Raw genomic sequence first — 18,263 nt, forward strand, 5'->3', positions numbered from 1 at the left:
GTAACAAGCATATTTCAATCTATTTTCATCTAATTCAGCTAAAGAAATGTGAATGCATTTTCATTATTGCTTGTGTTTTCACTTCTTGTTGCTGCTACAACTCAATTTCCCCCCCAGGGATTAATAAAGTCTTCAGATTCAGATTGTAAAACTGGGATTTGGATGTGCCAGTCTGCAGTTAAGAAATGCAGCAGTTTCATTTTTGTTTCCAATTTTGACGGCGCAGAAAATAAACAGCTGTCTAATTGTTTTATGGTTTTAATTACACAACCTGTAAGTAGATGAAGGCTGCGTTTCATTTCGGATTAGTGTAAAACTGTTTGTGCACACATGAACAAGTGGGAATACTGCCTTTTCTCCAGTGATCCACAGGAGGGTGCTGTGAAGGAAAAAAAACATCCAACTGCTGATCTCAGACTCAACACCGGACTCGCCTCCCATTTTCTTCAGCAAACAGAAGTCACAGCTTAGATGAATAAATAAGCTCACAGTGCCAATTCACACTTGACTGCTTTATTCAAGAGAACTCACAGAAAAGACTAAAACACCTTGTAACCAGTTTGTAGGCAATGTTACATTCCATATTGAGTAAGTTGAGCCTCATTATATACAGACAGAAATGCAGTTTGAAGACCGCATTCCCAACGCTGACATTGTGTGCTTTCTTGTGTAGATTTAAGGTGGTGTTGTAGTTATCACAGCTTGATGCGAGATCTGCTTAAAACATCTCCCAATTTTATTCAATCTTACAAATGGTGAAAAAACAAGAAAACTTCATTTACAATGGGTAATCAGTTAAAAACTTCAATCATTAGGTACATCTCAGTCATAAAACCAGAAATATCAAAGTCTATACAACGTGCATTACTACAGAATTATTGAAATGGTGGAAATCTAAGTGATGAGCACCTATTTTTTTTTTTTGACAGTTAACTAAAACTAGTTCAGGAATGGTTTGTGTCCACAGGAGCGTCGAGCTTAAGAGTTGTAAACAACTGTGCACTGCAAAGACAACATGTAAGACTTGGATAAGGAATTTCCCTTTAAATATCACAAAGTGTCAGATCTTGCAGACACAGCTTTAGCTGCTACATCCAGTTGCTCAGCACCAAATACTGTGATTAAATATATGTCAAATTCAGCAACATGTCATGAAAATCATATACGAAAAAAAAAAATTATATATAAAAAAAAGATATCCCACTCACAGTCGCACTTTCACACTCACCCATGACAAAAATGCAAGCACCATTTAGCAGTGAGGAAGCAGCACACTCTCTAACTGCACCTCCTGTCCATCACCGCCAGGGACATTGCAGTCATTATGGATGAGATGGTTGCAGAGTAGTTAACAAAAAAACAAAACAAAACAAAATCCCTGGTTTTAGACAAGTCCTCGCATTTCTTCAGACAGGCTACATCTTCTCCTTCATTTCGGCATCTTTTTTAAGCAGGATTACTCAGCGGCCGCTGTGGCCTCTGGACTGGCTGCGGCCTCTGGCTCGGTGGGTGAGGCTTCAGCCGGTTTCTCCTCTCCCGCCGCAGCAGCAGCTTCCTCTGCCTTCACCTCTTCGGCCTTGGGCTCCTCAGCTGCGGGCTCCTTGGTCGCCACTGCCGCCTCCTTCTTCTCCTCATTCTCCTCGCCACCCTCGGCTGGTTTGGCCTCTTCAGTAGCTGCCTCCTCTGCCGGCTTCTCTCCTTCAGCTGTCTCTCCCGCTGCTGCTGCTGCATCCTCAGCCGCCTCTTCAGACTCCTTCTTGGTTTTCTTGAAGGAGAAGCCACCAAGCTTGAAGGAGGGCTTCTTGAAAGAGAAGCGCTTTTTCTTCTGCTTGCCATCTTCGCTGGTGGATGGGGTGCCTTCCTCCGGCTTAGCAGAACCCTCTCCATTTGCAACGGCTGACTCTTTCTCTCCGTTGGCCTCTGCACCCTCTACCTTCTCAGCCTCTTCTTTAGGCGCCTCCTCAGTAGGGGTGCTTCCATTGGCCTGCACGTCAGCTTTGTTGGCTTCTTCTGCAGCAGGAGAGGCATCGCCATTGCTCTTGGCATGACCGTTCTCCTGTAACAAAACACAAAATAAAAAAAGGAGTTATCTTTAAGCATGCATATAGCCGTTTTGTGATGCAACTGAAGCTGAACATTTCCCTATAACTGAATATGCATTCATGGCTTTCAACGGCAGTACTGGGATATTTAATAAGACCTCACATCATAGTAATACCCACTAAGAAAGCAAGAAAAAAGCCCCAAAACTGCAGCAACATCTGTTACTAGGAGAGTGACGACAAATCCCTGTCATTCAGTGGTAGGCCACTTCAGACTGCAGTACCACCGAGATCCACTAGAGGGAGTCCCGAGTGAAGTCGCTGGAAACAACATAGGAATTTATATTTTTTCCTCTCTCCTTTGTAGAAATATGAAGACAAACAAGATTAATAATATTAATTTGGATGCATTTTTTTTCTTATTGTATTATTTTTCTCTATAATTGTCTCGTTTAGTCGTGTGGTGAGTGTCCAAAAACGTGGCTCTTCTCTTGAACCCTGACAACAAAGGCGTGGTGCCGTTTTTTTAAAATGGCCATGCCACGGCGAGGGCCACCACAACCATGTACTGCAAACAATTCACCCCAATGAGCCAAAGAGAAAACATACACAAAAACACCTCATCTTTCCAGTAAACCTTAAAAAAAAAAAAAAGAATTAAATATCAACTGGTTAATTATTTAATATAAGTCAACCACAGATTTAGATATGCAGCTGCAGCCATGCATGTTTAAAAAAAAAAAAAAAAAAAGGGGGTGAAGTAAACCATTTGCATCAATAGAAACCCTTTCGGGGAAGAAATGTAATAAAAGAGTTCAGGGATAAATTTGGTGTTCAGCAATGTTATGCAAAACTAATACTATCAATGAACTCTGTGGAAAATGGGGCTACATGTGGCCACTTTCCCTGAAAGCCGGTGAGCGTGGGGATGCGCTACAGGGAGCACGGAGCACGCCATTGACGCAACACATTGCTAAATTGAGACGAAATTCCATGTGAGCAATTAGGAGCTAAATTATTAAAAGCACACTTTACCTGCCCATTTGTCTTCGCTGCAACAGCTGCACCTTCTGCTGCATTTTCGACCGTAGCCTCGCCTTTTGCAGCGCTTTTGGAGATTTGTGCTCCCATGCTTTTTTTTGTGTGTTCCAACAAAGGGGAGCCCAACCGATCAAATGAATGAACAAAGACCGCAAAGCTTCCTGCACAAAATATTCAAGGAACGCCGACGCCTCCGGGTGCGACCGAAGCCCGGGAACCGACTCGAGATCAAAACGACCGCAAAGAAACTAATGAGCGGTTGGAAATGCAAGGAAAGGTGCGAAAGAAAACGCTTCCAATATTTTTTTTTTTTCCCTTCGACCGGAGTTTGTAGATGGAGAAATTGGCCCCAGCCGCAAATGAGATGCGGAGTACAACGCCCCAGCCCGCTGATGAGTGGGTGCTGGGCCTGTGACGTCACAGCGGCAGCGTCTCAGCCAATGGGAAGGCCGGGATCGGCGGAGCGGGGAGGTCGCGGAGCAGGAGCAGGACAATAGCAGACACCAGCAATATGGCCTGCAACTTTCTACACACACGGCTCACTGGACTAACTTGATTTTTAATGTTTGAGAACTGCGTTGTCTCTCTCACAGTTTTAAAGCTCCATCAATATTCTCATCCGCACCGCCTACAGGGGCCTCAAGTTAGTCCCTGAATCAGAACTGAGCAAATGTACATGAGATGTGGAAATGGATTTGCTTCTTTATACATACTTGTTTTTGTATGAGCAGTCATCCACCAGCTTGAACCACTTTTTGTAATGAGAATGAGAGTTATTCTCTGTACTGGAATCTTTTTGCCATTAATCCTTTATCTAAGTTCAATAGTCTCGTTTGTAGTTATAAAAATAACACACACACAAAGAACTGATGTTGTATAGGTATATTATTTATAAGTGCTCTGGTATATCATTTATTTATATCATTTATTTATAATGCTCAAGTATATTTATATTTAGAATGCTCAGGTATAATATTTAGAATGCTCAGGTATAATATTGCAATGAAGTGCTGTAATAATTTTGTAAAGTAATAAAATAAAAATATTTTTTGAGAAAGTAAAGCTTGCTGTTATATTTATTTATATTTATTTTTATTTTGTATTCAAGCAAAATTGAAAAAGAAACAAGGGGTAGGACCTCATAAGTTTTTTACTTCCTCCTCCTACTCCTTTTCGGGCATGAAGGTTTATTTCCCTTTGATTTTATTTAATTAATGTTTCTCTGTATTCTTTTCTGATGTTTTGTGTAATTGTTTTTCTTTTTTATTTAATATGCTCGAAATAAAGATTTCAATCAATCAAAAACTGTGCAATGGTAAGCACTATAAGTCTTCTTGTTTAATCAACATTTTAATGGCATTCATATTTATTTTCCAGCCTTTTTACCATACGAACAAAAAATAAAGGAATATGTCTGTCTCTAAGCTAAATAAAACATCAATTGCACACATTGATGGGATAGTGTGCTGAAAAACAGTTTATGTCAATTGAAATGGTTCAATTTTAACCTTTGCAGAAGACCTTAAGAGTCGTTAATTGGCCGAATGAGTTATCTGTCTACTAAATCTAGTGTTTTAACTGTATTTTTTTGTCTACAACAGTGAAACCTGTAGCTTGTACTTTAAACATTTTGAGTTCATAGGTGCTGCTGGCAAAACCACATTATGTTGTCAGACGGGTGAATGGACTAAGCACACACAGCTCATCTGGGCTTGTGTTATATTATCAGGGCATCCTCCTGACATATGCTCTTCTGTGTAAACAGACCTCCCCTGTAACTATAAGCCCCTGCATCCATAAACTCCCTCATATGTCTTCTTGCATAATAGTGTCTTGTCTGCGTCCTGCAGCTGGAGCATCCCAGTGACCCAGATATAATGAGAGTTTATGGCTCTCTGCTGCTTGTGCTGTCTGCTCCGCCAGCCTGCAGTGCTCTCACTCCACCACCAGCCACAAGTCGCCCTTCTCTTCCATCACTGCATGACCCACATCTCCATGGTTACCAGTTCAAAATGGCTGCGAGGAAAAAAGCTTCACATTAGTTTGGTGAGAGCTTTAATGATCGCGAGCCGTGGTTGTGGAGAAGCCGGGTGAGGGTGAGCTCCAAATGACACCGCCACTACACACACGGCAGACTGAGGATTAGGGTGACTTCTTTCACAGGCGCCCCTCTTTGCATGTTAACCAGGCCAAGTTCATTGTTGTAATATTCTGATTCAAAACAAAGCTGTTATTATCATAGCAGGCTGCAGTAAACATGTAAACCTGGTACAAAGGAGGAAGAGCATGGGCTGGTTTAAAGGAAAACATACCCTTTTTTTCATTAGCTAAGTAAAACATGCATCATTTAAACATATAATATTCAGACAAGCACAAATATATAGAGTTGAAAAGGTCTGCAGAGGGCATCCAAGTGGGCTACACATTCACATCAAACCAAAATTCTCTGGATGAAGCTGTAACAATTAGTAATGATTAGTGAAATAACAGAAAACTACAATCATAAGTGGATTTAAGCAGGACACATGATTTTGTTCCATGTTTAAATATTGGATAATTTTCCTTCTCAGGAAAATTTGTTTAGGTGTCGTCTGGGTCTCACAGTTTCCTTTTCCCTGCTATCAGGAAAAAACAGGAGTTCATAGTTACTGGAAGTCTTCTAACAACTGTGTATTGTTTTTCACAAATCCACAATTTGAAAATTAGCTCAAAGACTAGATGACTAGGTGAAACGTTGTAGGAAAATATGAGAGAGCTAAGCAGGTCACTATTATCTGAAAGTCTTTAAAGACATCACATTGCACATATAGGGAAAATCTTGTGGTAATTAATTTGAATCCAAAGGAAATATTCTGTGTTGTGGCCTTAGTGATCTGGTAGATCCCCAGGCAACATTTGTGAGTGGGGCCCATTTGAGATAAAAAAAAAAAAAAAAAACAATTACCGTAGAAGGAAATAGGTGGGAAAATGGTACATGGATTTGCCCACACTGATTCCCTATGTCAACTGCCCACTTGGGTCTGCTTATGTGGCCCAAGTGAGACTCAGATAAAACACAGTCTGGGCCCAGACTCATCTATCAACCGAGTACGACCACGGCAAGCATGGGGCCAACCAAGATGGAACCCATGCATGATCGCATATTTGGTCCCTATTTTTTAAGGATATTTATATTTGACTTTGGCCCCAAGTACACATGCTGAGTGATGACCTGAATAGCAGGTTTGGTAATCTTGTTCCCAGTGTCTGCAGTGTGAGAGTATCCTTACAAACCATTGAGTGGAAGAAGATTATAATTCTGTAAATGTTACACTATTTGGGCGTGAATGCAAGACAGCTGGTAGCTGTATTGTATTCTATTGGCAGGGATTCAGAATGTTTCTTTACTGTAAAAACTCACAACTTACATAAATAAATTATGGATGATTAAGTAAATAAGGGTCAGATAGACACAGTTATTCATGATTTCATGCTTGGAAATGTTTGAATTAACTTCCATGCTCATTAAGTTGAACAAAGTAACACTGTTAGACAAGAGAGGAAGGCTTGTCCGTCAGTGTACTGATAAATGTTTCATTTCAACCCTAAGTTTTCCACAAAGGCTCTCCTTTGTCAAGTTTTCTGTATCACGCAAGAAAAACCTGTTTAGAATCAGAATTCCTTTGGGGTTAAATTGCTGCAACAGTCCTTCTTTGATGTTTGTGATCTGTCATACAGTTTTGAAAAGGAACAAACAAGAAACAGGTGATTTCACTTCTTAATGAAAACAGGAAAATAGATTCAAAAGAAATTAAAGGGTTATTTAGAAGAAGAAAAAAATACAAGGCCCAAGCTCATGTTTGTTTAGACTCTGGGTGAAAATGTCTGGATTAAAAATAAAAAATGAATTTTGACACTGCCCAGAGCACTCAGGATGTCCTAACAAAAACAACCAGCCTCCCTGTTTTTCACTTCAGCACCCTAAGACCAAGAGACACCCCGCCCCATTTCTATATTGTAATTTTCAATTGGAGGAAGCCGATGTCAATCAAATCTCTTGCGTCAATGTGGAAACGTTACCCGCAAGGAACAACCGCTCCGCACGGACAACCCTTACTCACCAAAATAAATGCAATTGGGAGATTTTTCTTATGATTAGTTGAAGTGTTTATCATAAAAGTATTTAAAAGTTTTGCTGATGTATTAATTATAAAAAAATGTATATGGGTGTATATGTGTGTGTATATATATATATATATATATATATATTTTTTTTTTTAAAACAAATTAAAATTATATATGATATATCTTAAATTGATTCAGTGTATATACAGGACTATATACAGGACTGTAAATTTGAATATTGTGATAAAGTTCTTTATTTTCTGTAATGCAATTACATTCTGGATTCATTACAAATCAACTGAAATATTGCAAGCCTTTTATTATTTTAATATTGCTGATTATGGTTTACAGTTTAAGATTAAGATTTGTACTCATGTACTTATATATTTAAAAAAAAATACATATATTAAAATGCATATATATGCTTTAGGTTTTTACCAACTTTTACCAACTACCAACAAAAAAAAGTAAAAAAAAAAAAGTTTTGGTGGGTTTTAGTAAGGATACATAGATTTTGATTCATTCAGAAAATCAAATCAAATTCATGTTTGTACTAGCATATTCTAAATTGACAAAAATATATAGCAGCAAAAGTTTTGGTTTATTTTGAAAAGCTTCCCCGGAAGCGGGCGTCGCTGAGACCCTGGCGTTGACGCGGTCCGCCATCGCCGTCATCTGTACACACGGCGGCGACAGGCGCTCCGGCATCAGCAGGGACGCTCTCCCCCCGCTGCTCCCTCTGAGCGAAGAAAAGACACAGGCAGGGAGGAGAAAGCACCAGCGAATTCCTCCACAAAGGTCCCCCTGAAAACTCCGATGGATTAATCTTGATTTTCTGCGGTAAGCTTGATTTTTCTCTTTTTTTCTTCATGTGGTGAAATCAAATCAGTGCACCCTCCGTGTCCCCTATTTCGCACTGTGGGCTGAATCCATCTCGGGAGGGAGCAGAGGAGATAAATAACGCGTTTCAGTCGCTATCATCAAGTCATTTTTTTCATCCTAGTTTTTTTTTCCCCCTGCAGGTGTGAATTATTATTATTAATAGATAACTTTCTCCCAGGGAATGAAAACATCGTAGAAAAGGATCGGTGATAGTGGGTGATGTTTAAGCCTGAATAATGGCTCTGCGTTAAATCGACGCAGAGCCTACGCCGTAGGGTGCGCGTCGCCGCGTACCCTACGCCGTAGGCTCTGCGTCGGTGTAACGCGGAACCATAAATCATCCTTTAGGGGGCTTTAGTGCTGCAGCAGCAGCAGCAGCAGCAGCAGCAGGGATGGATGGATGGGGTTGCAGAGCAGAGCTGACCACTGAGGCCGTGCATACAACAGCCACAACGACCCGCAGACACCCTCCTATTGATCACCCACTAAATTAATGATCACATTCTTTGAGATCATTAAATTGCCACGTTGTCAAAAAGCAAACAAACACACAAAAAAGACCATTAAAACTGCCTTTTCATCTGGTTATCCTCGTGCGTCTGGAGGTGCAGCCATCCATCTTACAGGCAAAGACAGATGATGCTCTGTGTGTGTGTAGCTGGGAGCCTAGTGTTACCCATGTGCGATAAGTTGGGGAATAGTTGGTGTGTTGGCTGAAAAATGTTCACTCAGCACCCCGAAGCTGTGCGTGTTCAGCCTGTCCACGAGTGAATGCACAATTGTTGTGCGTGATATGTCACATTTCAATGAAAGGAGTTGCATATTGTGGTCCATGGAGCATGCACATTTCCCTCCAGGCCCCCCTCTGTCCATACAATTAAACCTATATATCACACATACTGCCCATGGGCTGGTTTGCCTTTAGATTAAAGTATTGATATTTGACAGGGTAAGTGTTGATTGCTTTGATTGCTTGGGATTTTGAACAGTTTATTAAGTTCTTGAACTTTTTTTTTCCATAAGCAATTCATCATCAATCAATTTTTGAAGATGCCCATCAAATGTTGCATTTAATTGTTTTCTTCTTTTTTTTTCTACTCTGTAATAAAGATGTTGCTCTTGAGATGGATGGATGGATGGATGGATGGATGGATGGATGGATGGATAGATACAATTATCTATCTTTTTTATGTCTTATGAGTATATTAATCAGGAACATAACCTATCGCTTAATTACATATTTTAAGTAAAAACTACAGCATTTACTCAATAGAGCAACACGACTTTTGTCTTTACAAACTGCCAGATGAATCAAAAATTTCCACTTTGACTCTCCTCCCCCAAAAATACAAAAAAATTATGAATCTATGACTGTTTCAAGAGTATTTTTGTAACAAATATAAATAGGAGTTTGAGTCCTACTTATGACAATGGGACGGTGTAAAGGCTCCCATCTAACACGTTCAAATCTTTATTTTTTTACCCAAACATATTTTATTTCAGGTGATGGAAAGCAGAGATCGACAGAAAATTTCAATACAACATAGTCAACAAAAAAAAGTGCTCAGTAAATTGCTTTTCTTTTTCTCGTTTGAGCATTTGTACGATTTGTGGCTCATGCTTTGGTTTGTACTTTTCATCAACTCAGCTGTGATACAGTTCAAGGAAAGCTCTTCCATCCGTCGCTGCAGAGCCATTATTATTTCCAGCAGACTTTTACACTGGCCATTGCCTTCCACTGGCACAAGATTTGGAAAGAAACCTTAAAACTCAAGCACATGCCTGACTGTCAAAGAAAAAGCCTGCTCCTGCTTCCTGGAATCTTTTTTTCTCTGTCTAATTTGTCTTTCCTCCCATTTGGAAAGCGTTCATCTACTAGGCACAAGTCTCACTGACTGAATGGATATTTACAATGGGCTCAGTGATTTAACAACATGACTCAACACACTCAACTAAGAACATTGTGACACTAAAACGCTGTTAGGCTTAAAGCCACATACTGTATGAAGCTCAGCTGTGGGTTTTCTAACTGGCTCTGTTCATTCAGAGCATGAAGAATGCTTTGAATGCTCTAACACGACATTTCATTGTGGTCATAATCTTGAGGCGAAGAGAAAAGTGACCATTGTCTTGTTGTTGATTCACTGAATGAACTCGGTTGTCCGAGACAAGCAAATGTTGTAACTATTCAGAGAATGGCAGCCATAAGGAGGAGGCTGTCAGTGTTGTACCAAAGCCAGTGAACGGGGCAGTGTGCTTCGCCTGCATTTAAATGACGCACAAGTTAAAATGTTGCTCTTTTGCTCTTTGTCAAATGAACAAAAAAGTAGAATTTTGGATGTGAATAAGGTTAATGTATGATGTGAGTGGGATGAGTGTAGGAGGTTCAGCACTGACATTATCTTATTCTTGGGGACAGTCCACTTTCAATGAGTATTTAAGTATAGTTTCTTAGTTTATCACTCTAGTTTCAAAAACCAAAAAAAATAAAATAATATATATACAGGACTGTCTCAGAAAATAAGAATATTGTGATAAAGTCCTTTTATTTTCTGTAATGCAAAAATATCTTACATTCTGGATTCATTACAAATCAACTGAAATATTGCAAGCCTTTTATTATTTTAATATTGCTGATCATGGCTTACAGCTTAAGAAAACTCAAATATCCTATCTAAAAAAATTAGAATATTCTGGGAATCTTAATCTTAAACTGTAAACCATAATCAGCAATATTAAAATAATAAAAGGCTTGCAATATTTCAGTTGATTTGTAATGAATTCAGAATGTATGACATTTTTGTTTTTGTAATTAAATTACAGAAAATAAATAACTTTATCACAATATTCTAATTTTCTGAGACAGTCCTGTGTGTATATATATATATATTGTTTTCCATCATTAGCATCCTGTAAGCATCAAAAGCATCATCATCGGCAATCGGAAACCAATATCAGCAGTTTTAAACACTGGCTGGTTTTAACTTCTTAGGTTTATTTGGAATATCTTTATTATTATTTTCAATAGTTGCGCTACATTTTGCTAACAAATATTGGACAAAATTGTGAAAGTAGATGAATCAAAAAAGAGTTTAAAAAAAAATTGGGGTAAGGAAGATATTTAGCCCTTGTTCCCATTTCCGCACTAGTGATACGTCTGTCCCAGTGCGCTCACGTGTACGGGAAAAAGTGTCACAGAGGACGTGTTCCGTCAATATTTAGGAATTTTCAACTTTTGACAGTTGTACCATGCCAGGAGACTTTATATACATTTCTTTCAACATCATTGATTGGCAGTTGGCTCAGCCAATCGCTATCCAATAACTGGGCTTTGCAACACAACCACCAGTTTGTATTAACCCAGTATCGCCTAAACGCAACAGTCAGTTCTGCGTTCCTATGGTAAACTGTCATTTTATAGTAGTTGCCATGTAGTTACAGCTGAGTCAACCCATCAATAAAGAACTATCGTTAAAATTACAGATTCATTAGAATAAAATGAATCGCATTAAAGAAAACCCAAGAGACGTAATCAGTTACCATGCAATAGATATCAAATGGTTAAATACGCCATAAAGGGTGGAAATATTAGAAGATATATCCTGAAATTACTGCTTCGCATTTATAGAAACTGAACCAATTACAAAAACAGTTTTTACAATATCAATCATTATCAGACATTGTTTCAGCTGTTTACTCATTTTCTATCTATTCATCAAATAGCTGTTAATAAAGACGTTTAATCTGAGTTGCAGGTTAAAAGCAGTTCCTCTGATTTTTGTTTATTTTTTTCTACTCCAATTAAACTCCGACTGGACAGATGTCTGTTTCTCAGCCCATGTCTGACTGATGACTGTTTACTGTATTGATCAGGTTTGGTATAAATGACCCGTTCTCTCATTATGGCTTCCAGCACTGTGAGTGCTAATAAAGAGGCTTATGCCGTCACAACGCCAGAATAAAGCTGTCATTTTGATAAATACATTTCCATTGGAGCCCTGTGGTCGTGATGGTCACAACACCATTATCATTTATGCTATACTTCATTCCAAAGCTCATGGGAAGTTTTGATTTTTCAGCCCTTGATTACCTTGTATTTTGCGACTTTTCTCGCCGGTTAGCTCTTCCAACACATTTTGCGGCAGCAGTCCTGTAACTGTATAGGACCTTCATCCTTATCATGCTGCTCTGGCCTTTTTTGAGGCAAGCTGTTCATTTTGGGTCTGAAAATAGCATGGTGATTGTTCTGACAGAGGCCAAGGTGGTTATGCGATACCCAAGGAACAAGTCCCGAGGCTGCAGTGCCCTCCCCTGCTTTCTTTGGGGGTAAAACCGCCGCAGGTCAGGCTTGTGTCCCTGAAATGCAGGGAAAGCTGTGACCCAAAAGCTTCATATTGTAGAGGGTTTGTGTTGACATTTTGATTATTTATTTATTTTTTTACTTTACTTTTTACTGTAAAATGTAGTAATAGAATAGTTGGATCTGAATCTGGAGACAAATCCGTACTATGCTGCTGGGAATATGTTTGGCCTCCCTGTTGCTGTTGTGGCAGTAGCTTATATTCTGTGTGGCAGGGTGATTACATATACGTTAGAGCAGCAGAAGTCCCAGGCCTTTTTACTTGTAGAACCACAAGATTTTCATAATCCCCACAGGCAGCACGGCGACATGAGATCTCGCCTCATTTACTCTGATCCCTCCAGAAGTGGAGGTAGTTCTATTTCAAGATGTAACCAGTTTTACGCTGTCAGTTCAGTTAGTATTTTCACGCAGGTGTATTTATCTGCAAAAGCAGTCAAACTAAAAGACTGTACTGGTCTGTGCAAGCATATGTCGTCATCTGTGTGTTGTAAGGCTCATGATTGATAATGATTATTTGCCTTATTGGTTTATCAAAACACCCCCCCCTTCCCCCCATTAACTGTTAACAAAAATGTCAATAAGAAAAGTAAATCACTTCAAATGCCATATCAAAGCTCACATTAAGAGACTGTATCCTCACAATCCTCACAAATGTCCTGGAACTCATTTCCCACACACATTAAATCAGAATAGACGCTGATAGCTTGTGCATTTGGAAATCATAGCTTAAAGATGATGGATTTAGTTGAAGTACGTGTGCTGCACTGTATAGAGAGGGATTCCGTAAACACCAAAAGGTTGGAGATGTAAATATAAATGTCAAAGAAGATTATTTGGTATCTTGAGGATTACTGGAGAATCTGCAGTTCTCTCTCTTGTATTTCGCTCTGTGGCCTCAGCTTTGGCCAGGGATCGCACCATAAAGCTGCCCCTATAGACTGGTTTCTTCTTCTGGGTATTTTATGGGGGTTTATTGGCAGTCATGAATCACAACCATCTCCTTCTCCCCCCCTTCTCCCGTGGCTCTTGGTTAAGCAGAGTGGAGCACATATTGCCATGCATGGAGAAAATGAAATTTTTGCACACAGGGTGTGAGTCTGTAATTGGTAGGAATGTGTTTTTCTTTTTCAGATTCCCAGAATATCTCTGGGTACGAGTGTTGTGGGGGTGCAGGTAGCACAGCTGCTGTGATTCTGACCGGTCATCTGCTTGGTCAAAGCCATCTTTTCAGCTTGTTGACAGAGATGAAAGACAACAGAGTTTTTCAAGGTTAAGTTAATTTACGCAATCATTTTGGGGTAAATGCACTTGACTTTAATCCAGCCACAGGATTAAATAAGATGGTTTAAAAAAAATGCTTTTAATCTTAAAGAGAGCCACCCAACTCCTTGGTCTTATCATGGGACCCCTAAGCCAAGCCTTAATCTCCAGTTTAGTTTTTACTAAGACTAAAATCTGCTCATCTAGAGTGTGCGTTACTCTGTGGCGAAAACAACCTCAGAAGAACAACAAAATGCAATTTATTTCTTTTTTAACGTTATCATGATTTATTTAACAAAAAAGAAGCCAAAAACCTAATCATGGGGGGGAATACTAAGTAGCTTTTGCTGCTTCAGTTGGACTTAAGAGGGCAAGTTTCAGCCAACCAGTGCCAAACATCAGACCTTGATGGAACTGGTTGTCAGTACGTGTGTAGACTTCTATAAAAGCAGGGATTTAAGCTGTGTGGGGATTTGGAACATTTAGGTGTATGTGTTAACAAAATGCCAAAAGAGAATGGCATAAGCAATGGTCTTTTTTACTAGGCTTGTGTTGAAAAAATCGATTTCCCAATTCTAAATTGATTCTCATATTAATTCCTAAAAATCGATTAATATGTCTAAAGATCGATTTTTTTTTTTTGATTTTTTTTTTTTTTGTATTTATTCTTTTTCTTTTATTTATGTATTTTTTTCATCATTACATTACAACTTTTGGTTATTTTTTTGTTTATGCCCAAACAAGGAATGTTTTGTTGGACACGAGAATAACTGGTGCCATGTTTTTTCCTTTAAATATGTTTAAAGGTATGAAAACATTAAAGTGTTCAGTTATAATTGCATAAATTGTCTATATTTCATTACTTTATATTAGGGCTGCACGATTAATCGTTAAAAAATCGCGATCTCGATTCATGCTTGAACTCTCATTTCCAAATGACGACGATTTAAAAAAAAAACAAAAAAAAAAAAAAAAAAAAATTGTTTTTTTTTTTAAAGATGGCTGCATAAAAAAGGACTAGGCCTATGTTCTAGGTTGTTGTAGTCCTGTCATGGTCAACTATCATGTTGTCATGTTTGTTATATTTTGTTAATGATTGTGGATTACATTTGGAGAAACATCTACCTTTCTCATCACCTGACACATATTGCACATAAATATTGTTAAAATTGTTATTGTTAAAATTATTTAAAGACAAGAGAGATGTTTATTGTTTTTATGTTCAATGTCAGCTGTTACAGCAAAAAGCAGCCAGAGGAATAATTTGTTGCCTCAGAACTACAGGATCTGTTACAAGTTCCCTTTCTGAAAGGGTGTTCAACTCAGGGAGGAACAAATATTGTTCAAAATTGTTATTATTGTTTAAATTATTCAAAGGTTTGTGTAAAGAAGACAAGAGATGTTTATTGTTATTATATTTTTGTTCAGCTGTTGCAAAGTTAAAGTAATAAGTGCAATAAATTTTATATTGGAAAAAAATCGTGAGAGAATCGTGATCTCAATTCTAAGCAAAAAAATTGTGATTCTCATTTTGTCCAGAATCGTGCAGCCCTACTTTATATACTGTTTTGGGGTTACATTTGCATAAAATGCTAAAAACCAAATGCTCAAAAATTAAAAACCAAAATAGACCGAAAATGGAAAAAATAAAAAAACGGAATGTGTTAAAATTAAAACCGATTTCATACGTCTCTGTTTGCTGCCCTGGATCTGTTTGATAATTCTGACCCACACAATGTTTCTGAAAGCAGTTCTATCAGCATTCTGGGAGCTGATTGGTCCTTACAGCATCATTAGCTGCCAATACTTGCTGTTGAATCTTAATATAATACTAGTAGTAATATTTTGCAGAACTACAGTCATATCATTCATGCAACAGCTGAAAAAACAGTTTTAATAACACTAACCCAAATCAATATCGGAATTGAATCGGATCGAATCTTGATAATCGATTCTGAATCTTAAGAATCGGAATTGAATCGATTCTTGACATTTGAATCGATCCCCAGCCCTATTTTTTACTATTAAAACTGGACTAAAATGTCAATTCCGGCAAATCACTAACATATTCACTGATATACGGTAGATAATTTTGGGTGGAATTTTTCCTTTACAAATTGCATACATGGTGCATTTGCACTGGATTAAAATCACAGACATCCTCTGTAATTATTACCAATCACCTCAGGTCCCCAGAAGTTTTAATCCAGTACGACTGATGACCAATCCAGATTTTGTGCCGATATCATATTCAGCTGTTTAAATAAGCCTTTAAAGGAAACCCATATCTAAAACCTACATTTAGACTGGTTAACACCTGGAGAAACAATGTTCACGTAGATGGCTTTGATCCAGTAAAAGATGAGCGCAAAGGGAAAAAAAGAAAAAGAAAAACCGCTCTTTTTTTTCAATAACCACAATTGAAGTATAAGATTTTATTCAAGCCCTTACTTTCTAAAGCATTCTTGGAGGCCAGTAAAAGATTAAACACATTTTAAGAGAAATGAGGATGAAACGGATGCGTGGTGTTCGCCCGTGCTTACGTCATTTGTCACTGTGGCATTTTCAAGGTCGTATGATTTGCATTAACAGGGAAAATATGATCTGTCTGCTAAGATGGAAGCTGCAAATGCAGGCACCCAGTTCTTATCAGGTTTATTTCCAGAATAAAGCCTGAAACCAGTCTGACAATATCTGAATCCACACAGTCCACTGGTTATACTCAATATGTGCCACAGGGGAGGAAGAAAATTGGAATTGGGTCAATTGAAGCATGTGGTGGAAATGTGGCCATTTAAAGAAGTACTTTTTTAATGTACGTCAACCTGGAAAGAGCTATTAACAATATCCAATTTGGAGTTTTAAAGTTTTACTATGAGAAAGTTGCTTCACAAGTGGTCGTATTCAAGACAATTGCCAGGGGTGGACATCCAAGAAAATGTGCCCAAGATAAGATCATGCAATCCAGGGAATACAAAAACTAAATAATTAGAGCTCCATCGCAGACCCTACTGGCACAATTGAACATCGTACATGATAAAGTCCATGACAACACGATTTAAAAAGACTGAACAAGTGTGGTTTGGAGTTCAAATGATGGCAGAATGATCATTTGGAGCTTTACAGCCACAGGACCTGTACTTTTCAGTCACCGAGTCAAGCGTGGACTCCTCTGTGCTCCAGAGTATTCTGGGAGCAAATGTGTGGGCAATCCATGAGATGATTGAAACTGAGCCAAAATAAGAATATCTGAAAAAAAATAGAAGGATCAAGGTTTTGCAATGGCATAGTCGAGTCCAAATGCCAACCCAGCTGAAATGCTGTGGCTGGTCCTTAAAGAGAGCCGAGCACGAGTTTTATGGTTTTACACAAAAAACACAGGATTTCAAAGAGGGAGCACCAAGTTTTGCAAATGACTGTGATCATACTAGTGTTGATAAGCAACTACAATATAATGCTTTTTATGTTTTGTATTTGAGCAATCAATTTATTGGGGATACAGGCAGGAGTAGACATAAAAGTGTTGTAAAGAAAAGTTCTGCAATTATGATAGTAGCGTTTGAGAACGCTTACGTTTATACTGAGTTTTCTCCCACGATAATCTTGCTTAATTGTGACACATTAATCCATTTTCATTACGATTTAGAGTAGACGTACAACATTTTTGCTTGTAGAAACTGGTTGTAGGGGCTGGAGTCAGACACTCACCTCCACCTCCTCTTTTCCAAGAACTGTTCCTATTTACTGTACTTACTGTATTTACTTACTATACTGTATTTGTTTAACTTTGGTGTACTCTTATCTGCACATGTTGCACTTTGGCAAACAACTACCAGCACTTTGTGTTTGTTGGACTAGCAGGGTGTTTATATGTATTGTTGCATTGTAGACTCTATTTTCTGTTTGTCTTTCTCTTTTGGATGTCATGAGCTGTTTGGCAACAGCTCAATCAATCAGGGGCACAGAAAAAATATATCGCAATATATATATCGAGATTTTAATATATATCGATATATTTTCAAACGCGATATGGTACAAGACAATATCGTTTATATCGATTTACATTTTTTTTTTTTTTTATGATTTTGATATAGCTTATTTTGTGACAAATATACTTGAATGTTTTATTTGAATTTGCACAAATGTTTTGTTATTTGCACAACTATCAACCTCAGTGAAAAAGTCTGCCTGTTACTGTCTACATTGTATTAATTGCACAGTGTATTTTAATTTAATTGTTATGCAGGAAAGGGATATTTGTTTTATTTTATTCAAGAAGCATTTTTATTCTATATATGCAGCCAGTTTATTTTTATTTCATTTGTTTTATACATTTTGATATTGTGCAGACCTCTGTTAATAAAGGAACCTGTGTGACATTTGGCACGAGGCTTTGTATTAAAACTGACTGTTTTTTTAAGGGTTTGCCTGAGAAAAAAATGAAGCTAACAGAGATGCTATGCTATAATGCTTTGGGGGAAACTCCAATTATGGCACAGAAAAAATATCGATATATATCGAGTATCGCCATTCAGCTAGAAAATATTGAGATTTGACTTTTGGTCCATATC

At 38.2% G+C, this 18,263-nt stretch overlaps 2 protein-coding genes across 2 annotated transcripts in view; one reads left to right on the forward strand and one right to left on the reverse strand.

The window, feature by feature from the left end:
* Positions 1–497: 497 nt before the first annotated feature.
* Positions 498–3,450, reverse strand: marcksb (myristoylated alanine-rich protein kinase C substrate b). Its single transcript, XM_061743990.1, has 2 exons — positions 3,078–3,450; positions 498–2,056 (listed from the first exon to the last, which is right to left on the reverse strand). Exons 1-2 carry the CDS (start codon positions 3,171–3,173, stop codon positions 1,457–1,459), a joined length of 696 nt encoding a protein of 231 aa, XP_061599974.1. The 5' UTR covers positions 3,174–3,450; the 3' UTR covers positions 498–1,456.
* Positions 3,451–7,867: 4,417 nt separating this feature from the next.
* Positions 7,868–18,263, forward strand: part of fyna (FYN proto-oncogene, Src family tyrosine kinase a) — a 28,400-nt gene continuing 18,004 nt past the window's right edge. Inside the window, exon 1 of the mRNA XM_061742862.1 lies at positions 7,868–8,027. The gene's annotated coding sequence lies outside the window, so the exon portion shown is untranslated. The remainder of the gene's footprint in view (positions 8,028–18,263) is intronic.

The sequence above is a fragment of the Cololabis saira genome, chromosome 16 (assembly GCF_033807715.1).
Source record: "Cololabis saira isolate AMF1-May2022 chromosome 16, fColSai1.1, whole genome shotgun sequence".
Taxonomy (NCBI): domain Eukaryota; kingdom Metazoa; phylum Chordata; class Actinopteri; order Beloniformes; family Belonidae; genus Cololabis; species Cololabis saira.